The 22,792-nt window shown below is 36.8% G+C and overlaps 1 protein-coding gene across 1 annotated transcript; it reads left to right on the forward strand.

Moving 5' to 3' along the window:
• Positions 1-12,379: 12,379 nt before the first annotated feature.
• Positions 12,380-21,483, forward strand: LOC121998420. Its single transcript, XM_042553352.1, has 9 exons — positions 12,380-12,778; positions 14,220-14,320; positions 14,436-14,790; positions 15,830-16,690; positions 19,375-19,432; positions 19,674-19,735; positions 19,819-19,925; positions 20,013-20,100; positions 20,829-21,483. Exons 1-9 carry the CDS (start codon positions 12,641-12,643, stop codon positions 21,141-21,143), a joined length of 2,085 nt encoding a protein of 694 aa, XP_042409286.1. The 5' UTR covers positions 12,380-12,640; the 3' UTR covers positions 21,144-21,483.
• The last annotated feature ends 1,309 nt before the right edge of the window (positions 21,484-22,792 follow it).

The raw sequence follows: 22,792 nt of genomic DNA on the forward strand, positions 1-22,792 counted from the left end.
TACCCTAAAAATTCTAGAAAAATATCTAATAAATCCAGAAAAATCATAGAATATTCCTAAAATAGTTTTGAGAATTTTCGGGCGTTACAGTATGCATGGTAGGTAGTGGTGTGAAAATTGGACGAGCATTTGTCATCTTGGTCCAAGCAAGAAGGTTAGCAATGTAACGACGCTAAGAAAGTGATAAACCTAGTGGATGACGGAGTACTTCGACATCAAGAAAATAAGTCAAGGTGCCAAGATCCTTAAGAGCGTATCGCTTGGCTAGTAGATCAATGAAATGCTGAACAATTCTTATGTCATTGTTGGTGATGATAATATTGTCAATATATACAAGAAGATATAGTGATGGCTAGAGAGAAACTTATACAGTTGATGATAAAGAGAGAAGTATCAGCAATGAAATTGTGGAAGCTAGAAGTGACGAGAAATTGACATAATTCATTGTACTAAGCATGATGAACTTGTTTGAGACCATAGATAACTTTTCTCAATTTGCAAACATACTAATGATAACTTGTATCAATAAAGCATGACAATTACATCATATAAATGTCCTTTGTTTGGGTGCATTGAAGAAAGGCATTTTTAACATTAAGTTGGCGGATGTACCAACTATGGATGACAGCAAGAGAGAGAACAAGATGAACTATAGTTGGTTTGACAATAGGGCTAAAAGTATCATGATAGTCGACATTGGAAACCCTAATATACTAACCGAGCTTTGTACTTGTCAAAAGAACCATTAGCTAGTCATTTAATGTGATAAATCCATTGTCAACCAACTATATTTTGAATCAATGACTGAGGGACCAATCCCCAAGTGTCATTGTTAACAAAAGCATCAAACTCGATAGACAAGGCCTGATACCATTTGTGATCCATGAGAGCTTGGGTTACAAAGATTGATTCAATTTCCTGGGCTAGTTGATTAGAAGGGTTGAGCTTGGTGATGTTGGATCGTGAAAGTCGCTAGAGGAGAGGGGGAGGGGGGATGAATAACGATCTAAAAATTATCGTATCGAATTAGAGTAAACACAGCGGAAGAATAAAAGCAAAACAATGCTAACACAAACCAATTTACTTGGTTCGGAGTCTTGGTCGACTCTTACTCCAAGGTCCGCACTGGTCGAGTACTTTCGTTGGACAATCACTAATAGTTCGCAAAGTCAGATTACAATATTGAGTACAAGAACTATTAAAAAAATACCGACAATAATGAAAGAAAGAAAACTTTAGCAGGTTGTCGGAGAAGCAGTGTTGTAGGAGCATAGCGCAGTAGAGCAGTCGTTGGAAGACATTGTTGTTTTTTGCTCTAGGGCTCACCCTCCTTATATAGGAGGCTCCGGGAGCTCGGATCCCTTCTGGGCGCCTGGAGTGTGACGTAGCCCGACCAACCAGAGCGCTCTACGTTGCGATGGGAGCGATGGATAAAATTTGCCTTCCGGGAGCCCGGATCCCTTCCGGGCGCCCGAACCACAATTTTCCAGAAAATCTCTTTTTCTGCAAGAAAATATTAGTCCAAGGCAAAATACAAGTTATACTACCCTGCAAAATAAATGTTAGCGCAATTCATAGTCAAATAGAGTAGTAATTAGATTCCGTCTCCTCGAGATCGGAATCTAGTCACGATCTTAACTTAGATTTTTGAAATGGATCTAAGTTGGATCGACGCCTAAGTTCTGTACCCGAGAATGCGTCCTCACAGTCACTCTCTTCCAGTGACTTACCTTAACTTACCTGCCAGACGTCCGATCAGCCCATCGACCCGTCTGAACTTCGTGCCAGCTATCAAGTCATCCCATCGACCTAGCTAGACTTCGTTCTAGACATCAGGTCAGCTCGTCGACCTATTTGGACTTCGTGTGATCTATCCGATCAGCCCGTCGACCTAGCTGGGCTTCGTGCCAGACATCTTGTCAACCCGTAGACCTGTCTGGGCTTCGTGCCAACTATCCGGTCGGCCCGTCGACCTAGCTGAGCTTTGTGCCAGCTATCTGATCGGCCCATCGACCTAGCTGGGCTTCTCCTGCACAATTAGTAAAAGTGTTAGATCATAATGAAACTAACTTAATCTATTTTATCATTTATCAAAACATGAGTTAGACCGTTAGTACTAACCGCACCAACAGGTGATGGGTGATGTTTGGGTTGAAGGCACATGTGGGATAGGTGGTATCAATTGTGGGTTCTGGACAAGTACCATAGTGTTGGAGGGGAAGACAAAGGTGTTGTACCTAAGCAAACCACAGATGGTGTATATAAGGATGAAACTAGAACAGAAACCAAAAGCCAAGTGGAACTGATAGACTCATCAGGATGAGGAAGTGTAGGTTGACCACTAGACATCAGAAAAATGGACTCGACGAAACGAAAATGATGAGAGATATAAACTTTCAAGGTGGTAGGATCATGGCATATATAGACACTTTTAGTGAGAGAATACCTAAGAAAAATAAAAGATACAGAGTGACGATCAAGTTTGTGAGAAGAGTAGGGACAAAGCCAAAGGTAGCAGAGACACTCCAAAGTAAGAAGTTTGGAGTAATTGGGAGGAGAGACAAACAATTTATGGTAAGGAGATATCATATGAAGAGTTGCAGTGGGCATGTGATTAATGAGGTAGCTTGCAATGGAGAAGGCATATGATCAGAAGGTAAGATGCAAAGAGGCATGGAGTAGGAGAGCAAAATCAGTTCCAACAATGTGAGGATGATGATGCTTAGAGAAACCATTGTGTTATGGAGTGTGATGTGGTGATATGAGATGTGAAATGCCATGTTGACCTAGAACAAAGATAAAGTTGTGTATTCTCCCCCATTTTCAGAATAAAGTGTGATAATTTTCTATTTAAAATATTTTTCAATAAGAGCTTTGAAGTATGGAATAACTAAAGAGACATCAGATTTGCGTTGAAGGGAACAGAGCTAGATATAATGGGTGAAGTGATCAACAAAAATAATAAAATATTTATATTTGTCAACGAAATATATATGGGAGGTCAAGACCTAAGAAAAAATAATTTGCAGAGGAACAGTAGAGACAATAGAAGATTTAGAAAACAATAATTTGTGAGTTTTATTGCAATGACAATCATGACAATGAAACAAATGTGATAAATTAGATGATAAATTTAAATTAAAGTTGGTAGTTAAATGTTTAAAAACAGACTCAAACAGATGTCCTAAACGACGATGTCACTCAGAAGGTGAAGCTTTGACACTAAACATTGCAATGATGGAAGGCGAGGAAGTTAGTGAGGCAAACCACTCATAAACACCATATCTACTTTGCCCGTGTGTAGTGGTGCCCTCGTTTGCAAATCCTTCACACAAAAAATAAGTGGAAGAAAAATTCAATACAAGTTTTGTTGGATGTGTAAAATTTAGAAATAGAGATGATATTTATCTTCATAGTGAGAATACATAAAACATTCTGTAAATTAAAATTATGAGAGACAATGTTTAAGGTAGTAGAATCAGTATGAGTGATATGTAACCTAGTACCGTCATCAATTACAATGTCATGAGGGTTGTTATATGGAGAATGAAATGACAGATTTTTCAGGGCAAAGATAACATGATGAAATGCACATTGCCAAGAAGCTAGGTTGAAGAGACGGAGACTGAAGCAATGGCCACATTGGCCTTTGGTTGCCACTGCCTTTGAGATGGCCAAGGCTGCCCAATTGGAATATATCAGAGGGTAAGCTGAGTTTGTGATGAGAACTGATACAATTTGAAAAAATGGATATTGAGAAACTGTGTGGCCTTGTGTATGACACCTTCCAAGAAATAGACATGGTTGGTGCTATTGAGAGCTGCCAGAAGAAAAGAGAATTGGACAAGACAAACTGTTATTGTGACGACTGACAATTTTACCAAGAAAAATCATGTGTGTTGGATCAAGGTCAGCCAATTACTATATTGGCTGTGACAGGAAGAGAATAGGTCGAGGACTGAGAATGGTATTGAGACAGTTCTGATTAATCAAGTTTTCATGTAAGTATTCATCAAAACAACATTTAATAAATTGCATATATTTTGAAATTGATTATGAACCTTTTGTTGGAAAACGTTGAATGGAAACGCGACTTGTGGGTTGTAGTCCCACAACGAAAGAATGACTTTAGGGTTTAGAGTTTAGGGTTTAGGCTTTACGACTAAATCGAGCAAAAGAAGTGAGAATTCAGGGCCCGGAATGCTCATACAAACTGATCGGGACATGAGATGTCCACGTAAGTTTGCCAAGTAAGGCCATGTGTCTCTTTCATTTTTGGCAAAGGCCATGTGTCGCTTTCATTTGCTCAATGACACATGTAAAACCACGTGTATCACTTGGAAGCAAAGCCACATGTTTGGCTTGCATGCATGCCACCTATGGTTGCATGATTCATTGGCTTGCCTTGCTAAGAAGAAGCCACGTTGTGGCTTGGAAACTAAGCAACGGTGTGATCTTGTGAAGCAGCCATGTTGTGGTTTGCTTGGCAAACATGCAAGCCACGAGCTTGCAACACTCTTATCTATATAAGGTGGAGAAGACTTAAAGCAGAGTAGAGCATGAGTGCTTTGTGATCGTTTTCCACCATTCTTGTCTAAGAGCAAAACAATTTGAGAGCAAGAATCCCCTCTAAGTACTCTTTCTTTTCTACTGTGCATCTTTTGCCCAGTAGATATCTGTGAGAGTTTTTAGGTATAGTTCAGATCATCACGACAACCAGTGCTTGATTGTGCTCGTGATCCTGTCATTTTATCCTGGTAAACAGACACCCATCTAATCCTCTGAGCACGGTGGAGAGGACGAATCTGTTTTAAGGAGACAACACTCTGCTGGACTCGGCATCCACTCAGTGTTCGTGTTGCAGCTCTCGGCATCCAGTCGGTATCTAGGAAGCATCAAACTTCGACTCTCGACGAAGAACGGGCAACAACTCACGGTGTCCGCTCGAGAAGGCGACATATCAACTCGACGCAGGGCTCGGCTTGCTATAGCCGACAGCTTGAGATTATCTGCTTAAGCCTACTTGTTTGTAAGTTGTATTTGTGCATCTGACACAAACTCAGAAGTGTGAAACAGAGCTTCTGACGATTGTAACCGGTATACAACCCAACTCCTTTAACACCTCATTTAAACTAATCCTTGATTTGCTTAATGTGGTCATGAGACAGACAAGCATAAGTATTAGCAAGAATAGTTCAAGCATCATGAGAGGTAGTTGCTTCTTGAATGAGAGGCATTAGAGGAGAAGAGATGGAGCCCACAAGAACACCAAAAAAAAAGCTTGCCCTGTTGATTCTAAGGAAGGTAATTCGAATTTGGCATGTTAACATCGTGACAAAAAAGACGAATATGCTCGTCCCCAGCGCTCCCGCCAACCCCTTCCAAGGCCAACACGGAAGAGGTAAATCACGGGCGGCTACTAGCCTTTGGAATAATGACTAGCACATAAGGGAGGTATTTACTTCGACTTTGTCGAGATTTGAACCTCAGATCTCATTATGACAACACCTCATGCGCTAGCCACTAGACCTCATTGGAATTTGGCAATTGGCATGTTAACATCGTTCACACAAGTGGTAGGTGGTGGTCATGGGTGAGAACTATCAAGAAATTTGAAGAGATCATATCTAATGAGGATAATTTTAATCTGTAGTTTCTATGAGATAGAATTGGTAGAAGTAAGTTTAATATTATTTTGATGAGAAATATTGATGAGCATGAGAGGGGAGGCCGGATTGACAGAATTGTGGATGGTCACCTGAGTTTGATCAGTGGCATGGGGAGCAGGGAGAGAAGAAATTAGGGTTTTATTAAAAAAAAGACACTGAGAGCTCTGATACCATGAAGGACAAAACAAATTGATAAAAAAAAAATCCTTATGTTGTTTCCATTGAATTGAAAAACTATATAAAAAATACAAACGTTTTAATTTCAAAATCCAAATCACAATCAGATCTTTGTATCTGATTCTCCCATACGTGTTTGACGTAATTTTCTTGAAATAGATTCCTCCTTCCAGTAGTGCTTCCAGGTTATGAGTCCCCCAGTGCTCCGAGGTAGAGCTGAGTGAGTACCCGAACATTAAAATTAGTGAATCATCATTACACACTGAGCTGAAAATGTCAATCGTTGACCACTAATGGTCAACTGTTTCACTTGATGATTACACGTGAGATCTAGACCCTGGTTTACACTCATACATGTCCACGCGTGAGAGAGAGTTTCTCCTCATATATTTGTTTACGACATAAATGCTTATGAATTAATATAAATCAACCAACATATTGTTAGTGTGTGCACTTCTATGTCAAGACACTTCTTATGTATTTTGTGGATAATTATTTAATAAAGTCAAGTATTTATCATTAATTATTTACTTTTCTGTATGTATATAATTAATGATAAAGTCCTACAGATTAATGGGTATATTAATCTAAAAATAGTCCTTGATCGGACAGATATCTAGAGGGGGCATGGATATCTAGATCAACGTTGAGTATAACTAGGTCGAGATAGACCGAGGGATGGATATCCAAGTTGTACTTGGGGTGCCTTGAGTTTAGAGGTATACTGGACACGACCCGCTCAAGAGGATACCACATATTAAGCATCATTAGTTATTCCTCTTATGAATGAGTGTAACTGATCTTTTGACTCGAGACCTTCATTTATTCTATGCGTAGAATTATGTGCTTTGACGTCGTTAAAAGCAGTCTTTAATTGGATTGTGATTAATATGGTAGTTGGGTGTATGACAAAGCGTAGAGAGAATAGTGTTGAGTCAATAGAGGATTCATCTTGGATTAGGAGTTAACATCCTGGCCGCTTGATAGAGATATTAGTGACTCAAAATCCATGGCTATGGGAGGAATGATTTATCATTCAAGAGGAGTCTATTATATCTTGGAAATCAAGTAAAACAATTAATTTGGTAATGATGCATAATGTATCAAATTAATTATGATGCAGGCTTAGATGAAGATATCGAATTACACAGTAATCGTTTCATGGTTGTTTACAGTTTATGAATGATATTAATTTTATCATATTTGGTGGCTAAAACTGTTGCTAGACGGTTACCTTAGTCTGTGTATGGATTTACACTACCTTCGTATATAAAACCTAGTGGTTCATACGCATAACACGTAAACATTAACAATGTTATCGGAAGCTAGTCGAGATCAAGATCAAATATGAATTTATTTGATACAAAGAAGAGAGAATTCGAATAGTCATAATCATGATGATTAATGGAGAATTCGAAGAGTCATCATAATGATAATTAATGAAGAATTTGAAGAGTCATTATAATGAAGGTTATAAATGAAGAATTTATAGAGCCTATAACTCTTCATCTTCCTAATTAATAAAGATCATAAATAATGAATTTATTGAGAACTTAACTCTTCGTATTCCTTGGAGACTATAAGTAGTCATCCTCGGAAAAATGCAAGAAGAGATTGATTCTCTCCGAGTTTCCCTCGTCAACTTCTTCTTCGTTCAGGAAGAAATCATAGTGTTTCCAAGGCTTTGTCGATCCAAGAGGTTAGCACTTAACGGATTGTGTCAAGTTCGTGATCTAGTGCACGTGGATACCGCTAGAGGAGTCACACGTGGGGCTCTTATCTATCTATTTGTCTGTGATATCATTCACACCTATCGAGGACTCAAGGTATGTTTTTATGTTACTTTTATGTAAAACTATATGTACCACGCAAAGATCCATGATCAATATATGTCTTTCGTTACGTTCTGAACCCAACACATATCTTAAAATTCAATGTGAGTTTAAAGTTTCATTCATAATTAGGGGTGTTAATTTGAGTGGATAAGGTCGGGTTCGAGTTCAGGTCGGGTTGGAAAAAATTTTTTAAGTTCCAACCCGAACCGACTAGAACCCGAAACCCTTAAACCCGAACTTGATCAACTCAAACCCAACCCGAATAACCCGAAAATTCAATTCAAAATGATTTTTTTTACTATTTTCCTATAATTCTTTATTTTTATTTCAATATTTTATCATTATTATACTAAATTAATATTACTATATATAAAATCATCTTAAATTTTAAAATAAAATTATCTAAAAAATACTCACTAAATGATTAAACCCTAAATTCAGGTTAAATCGGATCAATCCGAATTTGATCAGAAAATTTTCAATCCAAAATCCTTGGAATCCGAACTTAAATTTCTAATCCGAATCTGATTTTTTTTTTAATCGACTTAGGTGAGATCATCAGATCAAATTCATTTTTGACACCCCTATTCACAATAAAATTTCCTTCCTTTACCCTTCTTTTCCTTTCCCATATATCTAACATCGCCCTCGTCTTCATCTATCGGGCTAAGGACAGTTCTGGCAACTAAGTGCGATGGCTATGGTTGTCAAGAATTAACTGAGATCAAGGTCGAAGAAACTAAGCAAGGGGAATAATTGGACCGCATGGGGAGGATACATTAGTGGTTTCTCGGATGGGAATATAATCGTTAAACATTTTGAGTTAATGATATTTGACTACCATTAATTAATTAAAAATCATATTAACTCAATTGAAGTAATTTTTAGTTAAATTATATCTCACTTAATTAATATAATCAGTTATCATCTAATGATTGGGATGATAATGAAATTATCCAAACGAGTTGGACACAGAAATAATTTAAATGTGCCTTTCTTTTTATAGATTTAAATAGTAATTTATCATACTTAAATTTAAAAAAATACTCAAAACTAACATTTAACGTTGATATTTATTAAAATGAATATTTATTCTCTAAAATACTTTCTTTACACTCTCAAACCAAATTAAGTTTTGTTTAATCTAAATTGAACGGACAAAATTATAATTAATTATTACCAGACAATCGATGTGGTAATCATAATTTTATAGTCACAAGTTTTATTATGAGCTTTAAAAAATTACAATGGGCATAATTTCACAACTAGAAGAGAAATTCTATGAGAAATTATTTTGGTTCAATTTAAATAAAGAGAATTGGTTAGATCTATATGTCAAAAGGTGATTACGCTCGCCTCCAGCATCCTCGCCAACTCGTCCCAGAACCAACACGAAGAAGGTAAATCATTATAACTGAGTAACAAGTGGAGGGGGGAGGGGGTTTGTAGGGATTGACGCCCCATGAGTCCCGAGATTTGATCCCTGGACTTTATGTGACAAACCAACAACCACTTACCAATTAAGTTAAATCCATGGGGGCTGAGAATTAGTTAAATCTAGTTTGATGTAATAGTGGATGAAGGAAGAAATAATTTAGAAAACAAATATGAATTCTAATAAATTGATACTCTATAATAATTTACGATTATTAGGAATGAACCAATTGAGTTGGGTCCAAAGAAAGAGGAGGTTGGGCTGTGTATTTAAAAAGATGCTAAGCCCAAGAAACTTAACATGATTAGGGTATTTCTAATGGTTAAAATTTTAAATGAGTTTTTTTTATGATCTCAATATGTCATATTAATAATATGAAAGCTTATTAAAATATCTCCAATGGTTAGAGCTTTAAATATATTTTTTTGTGATCCAATTCATAGCATGAGTTATATGATTTCATGCATATTGCATTAATTTCGAGATAAAAGAGTAGGTTTGAGTTTTCACTACTGCTATTAAACTACAAACCTCAAACCTCATCTCTATAATTGTTCAAGGTTGTTTATTCAGCTATTTAGATTTTACAAACCTTTCATAAATCTTGCATTGGAGATGCCCAAAAGTGTTCTAAAATTGAGTTCAAAATCTAAAGGTGCTTGGGAGTCGGATTCAAAATCTAAAGGTGCTTGGGAGTCAGATTCAAAATCTGAAGGTGTTCGGGAGTTGGAACCATGAGGTGCTCAAGAAACATGTTTAGACTTAGAGAGTGTTTGAGCGATGAGCGCAAAGCCTAATAATGCTCTGGAAAGATACCCACATATTTGGTTTGGTTCAGGGTTAATAAAAACAATTGATAATGATTATTATGGACAGAGGTTTCGGGTGACCATTGATGATCAACGATCGTTATTAATGTCATAAAGGGTATTATTATGTAGTGACTGTATGATAGAAAAATGTTAGAGGAGGGGGGGTGAATAGCGGGTGTCACTTTTTCATAAAACGAGAGTTAAAGTAAAGCAGCGGAAATAAGAAAAATAAAAATAAGGCTAAACCTTTGTTTTTATTTGGTTCGAAGCCTTTAACGATTTATACTCTAAGGTCTATACTTGTTGAGTGCTTTCGTTGGTTAATGTACTAATAGCTAGAATAATTACAAAGCTATAAAAATTAAAGTGCAAGTAATTAAATATAAATATATCGATGACTTAGAGTAGAGTATCATTGGAGCAGTGTCTCAACATCATAGAGTAGTTTTTGGAGTAGCACGCGAGTATGAAAGATGTGAGGAATGGTTGTTTAAAGTTGTTGGTTGAAACTTCTTTTATAGGTCTTTCCAGGTGCCTAGACCACCCTGGCGCCTCCACTGAAGCCTATCCGATCGAGCTTTGTTGTTGAGTTTTATCGAAGTCACCTCTATCCCTTCCCGGGCACATGGACCACTCTTGGGCGCCTAGAAGCTGATGTGCTTCGATAAACAAAGCGTATCAACTCAGCTTCTCGCGTGGCTGGATTCAGGTCATTCCGGACGCCTGGATCCATCTGGTCTTCCAGACTTCCGGGCACTTGAATCCCTTCTGAGCGCTTGGAATGCCCTAACTCTAACTTTGATTTTCTACATCACAAAGTTAGCAAAACATACATAATATGAAATACAAGTATTAAACATTTAGACAGTCTCGGGACTGTCTGATCCTGACTTTGGATTTCACTGAAATTCTAGGTTGGACTAACGCCTACTGTTCCCTTAACGGGAAGCACGTCCTCACTGATCTCTTTCCTCCCATACTTACCTTTACTTACTAATTGCATACTTACTTGACTTTGATCTCTTCTAGGTATTCTTACTAGAAGCCCCATTTGAACTTCAGCCAGTTGTCAGATTCTGGAGACTCAACTGGACTTCCTATAAGATATCAACCTATCTGAACTTTCTACTACTTAACTAGACTTCAGTCTGGTTTCAGGTCCCGTCAAGTCTTCTAGTCCTGCATACTTGGTAAATAAATTAGAGCACATAATATCTAACTTTAAGGCTAACTGCAGCAACAGTAACAACTATAAAAGAAATATCATAATTTAGGAGAGGCAGACTCCATAGTTTATAGGATCGTGATCCTACGCAAGATCAATTTGGTGTCAGGATCAGATCGGTAGGATTAGATCAGTCAAGATCAAATATCAATTTCATTGATTCGCATACGAATGTCAGATATAGATCTTCTAAAAATATTTGATTTAGTATAATATCAAGAAATAGACATCCAAAACTTATAATTTTGAGAAAAAAATATTTGTGATGATCAAAATGATTGAATATCAACTAAACAAATGCTTTAAATAGTTTTCAACCCATAACAAAATAACCCTAATTTAATTATAAAAATGTTTGAAGTCTCTGGAAAAACTTTAAAAGATATGTTTTAGCCTAAAACGGGACGGTTATGTGTTACACCCATAATAAATGTAAATCTCTGAATAAGTTTCGATTTGATATATTATGTGTCCCTTGATTCAAATCGAGTCAAAAGTTATGACGTATCAAATTGTAGAATCGTAGAATCATAGAATCTTACCAATCCCAACGATCTTGTACGATCCCAACTATCCTACTCAGATTCTACTGCAAAAACCAATTCCAATTGATCTCGAATTGATATAGTGTTTCTAGATCGTAAGACGATCCTATGATCCGAATAACGATTTTGCAAACTGTGATGCTCACTCTTATATAATCATCTATTTCTCTACGTCTTAGCATCGTACTAAGGATTGATGCCTTCTGATAGCATATCGACCTTCAACAATGAATCGTCTCAACCTGGTATAAAGAACATAAGGAGCGGAGCGTTTCAATATTATTATAGTAAAAGATGATTATATTCATTCAGACGCTCCTCATAATCTGTCCTTAAATTATAAGAAGGGAGGTAAATTGTGATGTCAACATATAATTAAGGTTAAAAGATAGAAAAAAGTGTTTTTTTTTTTTTTTTTTTTTGAAGAGATATGTGTGTATCAAAAATTGATCTCTAATCAACTTAGCATCCGGTGAAAAATTGAACCTATACAGTGAATCAAAGGAGTGCTTAGACATCAGCACAGTACTCGCCTGCGTAGTATCATAAATAATAAAATTAGTTGTACATTTTTAGTATTTAACAAATGATTTGATAAACGGCCAGGGGTATTATCGTAATTTTATATTTGATTTCCTCACGCGAATAAAATGGCTGATCGAAAACCATTTATACGCAGCCGACCTCCTCGACCCTGTCGGATCCCTAATCCAATCCATTCTTTGCATCGGCGACCTCCCGTTCCTCGGCGGTTTCTTCGATTCGTCAACTATACTCCACCCGCCCCGACCCTTCCTGCTCCTCAGCGATTTCTACATGCCGCTCGTCGCCCCCTATCCTCTGTTGCGCTAATCGTTCCGTTTGGGTTAGGCATCGGTTCAAGTGCCGAGAAGAACAAAACGGTGAATTACGGTGTTTGTCTGATCTCCTTCTGCGTCGGGCATGGATGTTCATGATGGCTCGGGCGATGATCGGACATTTAAGGTCAGTTTCAGTTCAGATGGCTTATCGAGGCTGCGTGAGAAGGTCATGGGGAAGCTGAAGGAGTTCATGGGCGATTATACGGATGATACCCTCGTGGTAGGGTTATATTTCTGAGTTTTTGTGTTTTTAATGGTGATGGACTTTCTTGGATTGGGGGTTTTTGAGAGGGAGGACAGGAATTTGTTTTCCCTTGTTTAGAAACCTCATTGCTCTAGAGGATGTGAGGGAAACCTCAACCCTCCTTTTTCTGCTTTTCCTGTGTCTGAAACGAGGGAATTGCGTTCCAACCTCTTTTCCAATGTTATCTGTTTTGTCTTATTCCGTTACATTTACTATTAGTTAAGCAAAACAACCCTTTTGTTTATTAACAACTAATCTAGAGCAATGACGTTTCGTCTCTTGCTTTCTTCCGTGACATTGATTTCTCGTTACTTGTGGATATATGAATATCAAATCCGAGGAGATTAAAACAGCCGACGATGTTGTCAGATGATTCTTAACTTGTTACTTCATACATTGTTTTGCATAGACTCGATAATGCCCTCTAAGTGGAATCACCTCTGCATTTCTGCTGGGAAGTTTCCACCTATCTGTGTAACCACATGCAACAGACTGTATGACTTCAATATATTACATTGTAACATTGTTTTCTAGTGGTTGCATAGTTCATAAAGATCCACTGGTGGAAGGAAATTCTTGGCTTATGCTACATTGGTTAAAGTAACATCCAAAACAGAACCTTATATTTGGGAAATAGTACTGCTTATCATATTTCCACCACCATGTCCAGCCTATCTTTGTTTCATTTTAGTGATGTATATTTGTAGGAAGTTTTTAAGATTTTTTATACAATACAAACAATTATCGATTTCCTACAAATTGCTATGAAATAGTTTGATTAATTTTCCATACATTGATGCTGCAATTTTAGAGTAAGAAATATTATTTAGAGTCTATTGTGCAATTTATGTCTAGGGTTTAGACACATATGACAGGGTTACTTGAACTTGAGTACTATGTACGGGAAAGGATCTAACTTTGAAGATTGCTCTCAACATCCTGACCATGTATCCTGGTTAAATATTTTAGGAAATTTTATGTGAACATAATTACATAAACACTAATTTCAGGTTTTGGATGGGTATGATCTTGGAACCTTGGTCTATAGGTACCAACTGCATTGCGTTCAATAGATGGAACTTTCCACCTCATTTGTAACTCATATAGTGAGGACCAAGGTTTAACTCTTTTCCTCCCAGTCTGTCTCACTTTTGCCTCAGCTTTTCACCTCTGTTGTTGGTCAGTGAATAGCTAACTTGTCTCTTCAACTTTTAGCTTGCACATAAGCTCTCAGAAAAACAATTTTTTAGTTCCTTTCCTAAAGTGGACTATATGCAAATTTCAACTGCTTTATTGTGCTTTTCAAATGGTTCTGTTTTTTTTTTATGGATTTATTTTTATTACATTGTTATCAGTATAGCCAGTTAAGTAATAACTTTGGTAAATTTTTTGATGATAGTACACTGCACATTTGCAGGACTATGTTTTGGTTTTACTCAGGAATGGCCGTCACAAAGATGAAGCTAAGAAGGAACTGGATGTCTTTTTGGGGGAGGAGACTGCAACTTTTATCTCCTGGTAGGAGCCTATATTATAGTATAAGTAAATTTGCTTCTGTGCTACATGGAATACTCATTCTAATATGTAGTTTCTAGCCCATTGATTTTTATTGTATGAAATCTCTGTTCTTCAGGTTGTGGGATCATCTCTCGTCAAATATACACTTATATTTGCAGCCAGAACAGTCTATTCCAGATGAAGTGACTAAGTCTAAACATGTTCCATGCGAATCTTCAGAGAGGCAGAATGCTCATGAACATCAGACAGTTAAAGCTTCAACTGATTCTAGCACTAGAAATTATCATAGGAGAGGGTGGAAAAGTAAAACACAGGAGAGTAATGGAACCTTTCCTCTTCACAGTGTTGTGACCAATATTCTGCATGCGGAGGAGAAAGTGTCCAGACCTAATATTGACAGGCTATTGCATTCTCCTATAGTCAAGAGTAAGAGAAAGCGAAACAGAGATGATGAACACACACAAGTACAGGTAAATAACTTGCCATATGCTTTTGTGGTAGGCCTTAATTATTCTACAACTATGATAATGATGTAATTAGGATGCAGTAGGAACCAACTTTAATATGGTTATGGTAGTAATTAGGATTCTATTCGGCATTACATTTGTTTAATAGGTAGTTCCTATTTAAGGAATATTTGTTTGTCTAATGCATATTAAAAATTGATAGTTTATAAAATTATTTCATTCTTATTAGCACCGATGAAACCCCCTCTAGATGGTCAAATGATATCAACAATTAAGATGGATATGTAGATATGGTCAACTGTACATTCATGAACCTTCCAAAAAGTTAGGATATATTATTGAACAATTAAGATGGATATGTAGATATGGTTCAACCGTACATGTAGGAACCTTCCCAGAAAGTTAGGGTATATTATTAAACAAGTTGATGTAAAATTCTGTAGTTTGATTGATGGGTTACTTCTAATGCATTCTTTGGTTGGTTAGATGGCATGAAAGATTACTTTGACTAATATACTTACTCAATTTAGCAAATAGCAAGTTCATTTTGCCAAAAAATGTAGCTTGCAGTGAAGTGCTAAGAAGGTTTGATACGAAGGTATTACCTACCTATAATGACTAGGTTGTCTACCTATTACATTGGCCAGAGATGACATTTGTATTTGAGGAGAAGTATGCTCGAGACACTATCACTTGCTGTTTACTTGGATAATTTAATTGTCTAAGTGACCTATTGTTGCTCAACTTCATCAAGAATTTTCTCAACACATTTCAGGCCTCTTTACTTGGAAAGTAAACTGGGAGTTGCTTTTGTTCATTATTTAGATGATTTTTTTATAACCATATAATTCTATCTGGGACAATGATTTGTGATGTTGTTGGGCTTGCTGGATCTGGCATCCTTGATATTGAAGTGTTGCACCTTGCGTCACTGATTATTGATGCAATGCATTATCAAAATTGATAATTTTTCCCATGTTTATTAGTTAATTGTATTGATTCATTTCCTGGGCTTTTAATTTGTGATTTGTTAATAATACAGAGAGATACAACCTCATATTCAACAATTGGTGCTTCACGCCGGCTTCTTCAGTTTGCTGTTCGAGATGCTGTAAAAACTGTGCAGCAGTCAAACTCTAAGGCTGAGCCAGCTTTAAAAAGAGTTTGCTCGGTAGTCTCAGCAGTTAGTACAGATTCTGTGATAGAAGCAAGATCCCACAGAAGACCAGAGTCAAGAGGACTGGGTACTCTTTCAATTGCTCTAAAAGCTGCTGCTGAAGCTGCTGAGGATGCAACCAAGGTCAGGTTGGCCGGTAGTGTTTTTGATAGATTGGGTCATAGCAAACAGATGGAAGAGGATGTTAATCAGTTGTCAGTTCCCACTGCATTAGAGCTTGAAGATAGTGAGATTGCTGCTACTGATAAGGTTCCAGAACTACTTTATTTGGATCGTCCTTACAGAAATGAGTATGATGACTTTGATGGTAACATGTCCATAGTAAAGAAAGAGATTTCTGTGCCTGCCGAATGCACATTAGATAATAATGAATACGGCAGTGGTAGTGTTAACCAACTTGGTCAGGGTTCTTTTCGAGGTATTCCATCTTGCAAAAAAATCAAATCTGTGATGATGCAGCCAAATATTGTACCGGAGTCTGAAGAAATATCAAAGAAAAGTAGGTTATTGGATCAGGAAAGAACTACTGGTTTAGCAGTAATGAGATCTAAGAAGGTTGTAGATAGTCCTGCTAATGTAACACAGAAACATTCCCATTATCAAGTTTCTAGGGATGATGCCAAGCTGGAGAATCAAGTAGCAGTAAAAAAGAGCACAGTTGGTGTAGGAAATCAGAGTGCCAAGTTTCTAAAAGACAATGATGTTTTCCCAGCTCAGAATATAAAAGTAAGTGTGTTTGTTGGCATGAAGCATCTCATCAATTATTCATGCCATGTGCATATTGTACCAAAACACCATCTAGGCTGAATTCAAAATTCTTTATATTTTCCATCTCATTTTTAGTCTCTGATTTATGTAATGCAAAGCTGATGCAATTAATTTTGAGTATCTTTGTACAACCAAAAACTAATAAAACTTAACTTTTAAACTATTTTGAAGTCATGATAAATATATTGAAAGTGTTTTAAAAGTCAACCTAAGCTGTTTATTCCATCAGAACTCTCCCTTAACCATGTTTTAGCCATGTCTAACTCAGTTTATTCATTGAGATCAAATGAACAATCTTTTCTGTTTGTCTTTTTCATTTGGAGAGCATAATTTTTACCGAAAATTTGGGAGATGTAGGGAAAGTAGGATTGTAAGAGAGGAAATTCATTAAGTTACCAACTCAAGTTTGGCTTATGACCTTTATTTATGAATTACCATGACCTTTTCATTTTCTTTTCTAAATATCCTAGTATTGCACTGGGTTTGATTCTCATTAGTCATAAGAATAGTTCTGGTTTGCAAGAATTCCTCTCATATTAGACTTAGCACATTCAAACAGGTCTATACCAGGTTAAGACCTATCTGAAAATTGTATATCTAACATGCCTATAGCGGCTTGTAAAGATTTCCAGTATGCTATGGTATTGGTATTCTGAATCTTGGACATCTGAACCTTTCATTGGGAAAGGTTATATATCCCAACCATTATCTTAGAGTTAAATTGTTGCTTAAACAGAAATATTTAGTTTGCCTAAACCCTTAGTACAGTCGAATGTCAACCTTGGTCAGTCGACTGACCATTTCCTATTCAACTGCAACCTTGGCCAGTTCGACTGGAACAATGTCGACCAACATCCTTTCTCCGCTTACACCCCATAAGCCTACAATAAGGCCAAGGCTTGTTCTGGATCTACTACATGAGTTGTGAATGCCCTAATGTTGCGAATTCAACCAAGTTTTAGGTAGCACACCCACTTCCTTGGCAATCACCATATTATTACAATGTACATGCTTGAAGAATAAACCCAAGATTGTATTCTTCTAATCAATGACTCTCGCACCGTCAGGTCTTCATCTCTTTGATTTGGACTGCCTACCTTTTAAGTCATCCAAGCATCTCAATCTAGGCTCCTGGCTCTGGAGTCCATTAAGCTCCTCTTTAACTCCAAGTCATTCATTCGATCCAAGACTCCAACTCTTGAATCCATTGAGCTCCTTTGGAGCTGCAAGTCAACAGCTCGATCTCAGCCCCCAATTCTTGGGTCTGCCTCCTCTCAGCTCCAAGTCAATCGCTTGATTTGAGCCTGCATCTCTGAGTCTATTGAGCTGCTCTTGAGTTTTATCTTCCATGATGCTATGAATCTTATGAGCTACAAGTTCACCAAGCTCCTCGAGCACCATGCAAACTCCAAGTTGAATTGGCACAACTAATGTGTACACTTGATATGCATCCTAAATCCAAAATGCCAAACTTGAACTTTATTGCCAACACATCAAAACAATGTGGTTAAGCCCAACCACAAGGAATGAATTGTTTTTCCAACAATTTCTTCCTCCATCATCGCGTCTTTGATTTTGCTACAAGTTGATGCAAGTCTCGAAACCTCTCAATGTAGCTGACAACCTTCTCTATAAGACAAGATTTGGATGCTAAGGCATTTTTTCATTGCTTGCGCCTTTGATTTAGCTACAAGTTGATGCAAGTTCAGAATGAGATGCCCAACTCCCATATTGAACAACTCAGTATATATGGGTCAAAAGCATCATGAGAATGAGAGCTGTAGTTGACAGCACTGCCAACACATTTTTATGAGGACATGCTTACTATGTTTTTATATTATTAATTGTTTTTGTCATTTTGTAGGAAACCACAATATCTAACCTAGGTGGTCTTTTGATTTATCCCATGTGATCTTTGTATGAATCACTTTGCCTGTTTATTGTTTTTAAACACTTGACCACTAAGCTAGAGTTTAAGTTCTTGTAAACATAGTTCATGCAGTATTCACCAGTATTTCTCTCATCCAAAACTCCTGAGTTAAAATTTTAGGACCATTAAAGTTTTAAATCACTAGAAAGAACACTGGTTAGTGATTATAGTTCTAAAACATTTTAAATGTTTTAGCCACCTATCATACTTATTACTGGAACTATTTTTCATTTTGTTATTTGATTTTACTTGAAGCCTAGGATTTTAAGTTTTTCTCCAACATATAGAATTTGAGGTTATTCTTTTATTTTAATCAATTAGCACAATATCGTTGGGAAATAAGATACACCAGGGAGATTTGTTTCAAATATGAATGAACATTTTGAGTGTTAAAATGTAAAAAAATAGAGGCTTATAATTGACATGTTGCTGTTATTTGTTGTAGTTATTTTAAAATTATTTGTTTTATTGTTAGTAGCTCTGACAATCATGATTGCATACCTATTGTTTGTGATGTGGGTTTAATTATTAGTTTTTTATTCTCTTCCAAGTCATTTGAATGATCCACCAACTTATTTGTCTTCTTCACGGTTATTGAAACCGTCAAAACTTCTACATTATCTACTTTGTTAATTTGTCAGGTGATTTTTTGTTATTTGTACTTCACTGTAAATTGAATGTCTGACGGGGTTTATTCTGTTTATATCTATAGGAAATCGATCAGGACTGCAATCAAAAGGAATTTACTCTGAAACAATTATCAGCTCCGGGTATATTGAATTCTAACTTATACTTAGAGAATCATGAAATACTGTTATACTTGTTTGGCATTTCAAAAAACTATTCTGCCACCAAAACCAAACATCAAACTGATGTTTGGTGCATGCTGTATTAGTAGACTTTAGACCTCAGCTACCACGAACCTTCTGTCAGTAAATAGTAGCTGAGGCATCTCCTTATCCTCGTCTGTGTCCTATGGATATTAATATTGCGGCCACTTTCTAATTACAGGTTCATATACTACTGGCCGACCTTCCGAGGATGGAGATTCTCGAACTCTATTTGTTAGCAATGCAAGTATTTGTTTTTCTCACATTTGCAACAATTGAATATGAAAAAGCAGTGTAATTAATCTATATTGCCACTGAATTCACAGGTTCATTTTGCTGCAACTAAAGATACACTTTCCCGTCATTTCAACCAATTTGGAGACGTGCTTAAAGTAATCATAGTTACTGATGCTACCACCGGTCAACCTACAGGGTAATGATAAAAATTTTACATTATGTTTTTTTTTTTGTATGTTCTCAGATCAATCATAAATTATAATCTTGTTGTGGCTACAAGCAGATCAGCCTATGTTGAATTCCTGAAGAAAGAATCAGCAGATTTGGCATTGTCATTGAATGGTACTTCGTTTATGTCCCGCATCCTCAAGGCAAGCTTGCAGTATATTAGTGCTTTTCTATAGCTTGTTTTTTTTCTACCATTATATATATATATATATATATATATATATATACATGTTCCATCTGCATACAGCATCCTTAGATTATTATGTTCTAAATTAATATTCACTGAAGCAATTATGAAGTTTTCATGACATTCTTTGACCAGCCTCTGGTCAGTCATTTATTTCTTGCTGTCTTAAATTTGTCAATACCTAACTCCTAAACATCCAATAAGGTTATGGTTTTCAAATTTCAAATTTGCTTAAACACCATATTTTGCATCCGTACAATAGGGTCATGTATATTGAAATTATGCTCCCCATTTGGAGAAACTAGTGCAGATATGGGATTTATTATTTTCTGTGAGACCTGATGGCTGCATCTTTTCTGCTGTATCCAATTTTCCATCTTTATGTTAAAAAAAATTTGATTAAGGCAAGCTTTCAATGTTGGGCCGTAAATCATTTCATAGAATTAAAGAAAGCAGCAAGAGCATTGACTGAAGTAGATAATTGTGGTGACTCTGATTTCCCCATTTGTAAAGTAGTGTTTATCGATTGGCATATGATTCTAAACCATAATACTTTCAAGAGAATATATGCTGATGCATTCTTGTTAGTAAGCTTTAAATACTATTAATGTGTTAAAGTTATTTCTTCTATGCGTTCACAGAATAGTGCATAACTTGGCATGTGATTGTTTGTGTGTATTATAGGTGGTACGCAGAAGCTCTCATGAAGCGGCTCCAGTATTATCTTGGTCCTGGATTGCTCGTGCGCCAGCATTTGCTTCTAGAGTTGGCCGAATGCCATATCCAAGAGGTACATTTCCGGGCTCTTTTCGAGGGCATCCCCCAATTAAACCTGGAGCCAGGAGCTTGCAATGGAAGCGGGAGACATCCATTTTGCAACCTAGTGAGGGAGCAAAACCTCCACTAACATCAAATGTCTCGTCGCGGACAGCAAGGAATCTCACCTACACGCGGACCGAACCCACACCCAAATCTGCTGGGCTTTCTAGTACCATTTAATGGATCCATCCAAGCAAGTGACAGTTTCCGCTAGATTTTGCCTGTGGTTTGCCGTGCAAAACAAAATGCTAGAGAATCACGCTGGAGATTATTCAGTATTATGATCATGGCCACTTTGAGGCTCTGACTGAAGCTGCAAACTTCATAGAGCCCCCATTTTTATGCCCCTTGCGACGGACATTCAAAATGAGTAATTGGTTTATCCAATTTTTATCTTCTTTACTTATTGAGTAGCAGCGCTGATGTTTGTAAATATATTGGAATCTCAGCAAACGGTTCTTGGTTGCAGTAACCTATTCCATCGATTTATCTGAGCCTCCGGTTTCACATTTCCTTTGAATAAGTTCTTTGGCTATGTAAACCTCGAACTCTGATTTTGAGCTGTTGCTGGATATCATTAGAATCCAAAGCATTCAAAGATTCACTATGGACGATGACAATAGTTTAATTGAGCTTCATATGTATTTGGTGTGTTTTCTTAGTTGTGATATTTTTTGGATTAGCCACGAATTGGTTCTTTTGCTTAGAGCCCATATGAGAATACTTTGTGGTTTGGTTCGGTTCGTTTGCTTTGTGCATTTAAAGTTATTTATTCATTTTTTATCCCTCACGTATTCGAAAAATAATATTATTGTGGTGTTAATTTTAAAGAAACTTTATTTAAAAATAATATTATTACGTGACAAAAGTTTAAATTGTCATCTTGGCAGCCTTCTCCCAGGTGGTTTAAGACTTTGTAGCAGGGGATAAATTATGGAGATTTTATCCGGCAATAAAAAATAATAATAATAAATTTTTAAAAAATAATAAATCTAATTAATCTTATTGATTATTTATGTGGATGATTGATTTAGCTTTATGAGATTTTTTCATAGTAAAAAAATTCAGTAGTTTTTTATTGCGGATCTTATTTACAATTCGTCCAATAATATTAGGTGACAAAAAAGATGATTCATTCGCCCCCAGTCCCCCTGCCAATCCGTCCCTAGGCTAACACGGGGGAGGTAAATCATGGATGGTTACTAGCCATTAATGCAAATGACCAAGACATGGGGAAGGTTATGCTCGGTCACGTCGAGTTTCGACCCCAAGACCTCATAGAGGGTCTCATATTAGCACATTATGTGGCACTTTTTTTTTTTAGCGCCTCCGCCAATCCGTCCCTAGGCCAACACGGAGGAGGTAAATCACGGGTGGCTACTAGCCATTAGTGCAAATGACCAAGATATGAGGGAGATTATGTTCGGTCACGTCGAATTTCGACCCAAGATCTCATAGAGGGTCTCATATTAGCACATTAGTACATTATGGAGGGGTGAGGCAATACAATTAACATAATTATAATTATATTTTTTTAGAGCAAAAATAAAACGGTTACCTTAGTAGCTTTTTCGGGCGGTCTCATATTGAGAAGGGTAAATTATGGGAGTTAGGTTTTTCACGAGAAAGGTTAGACATTTAGTAAAATATTTTATATTTATTGATTCTGTCCGAATGAAGAGAGTTGGAAAGTTGAGGATGAGATGACTATTGATGGGATGAAGACTTCAATCCTACAAAACAAAACAAAACTAGGGAAGGGATCCATGATGTTGGTCATTCGATGCTCAAGTTAGAATTAGGAAGAGAGAATGAGTAGTCGAGAAATA

The sequence above is a fragment of the Zingiber officinale genome, chromosome 6A, assembly GCF_018446385.1.
Source record: "Zingiber officinale cultivar Zhangliang chromosome 6A, Zo_v1.1, whole genome shotgun sequence".
Classification (NCBI taxonomy): Eukaryota; Viridiplantae; Streptophyta; class Magnoliopsida; order Zingiberales; family Zingiberaceae; genus Zingiber; species Zingiber officinale.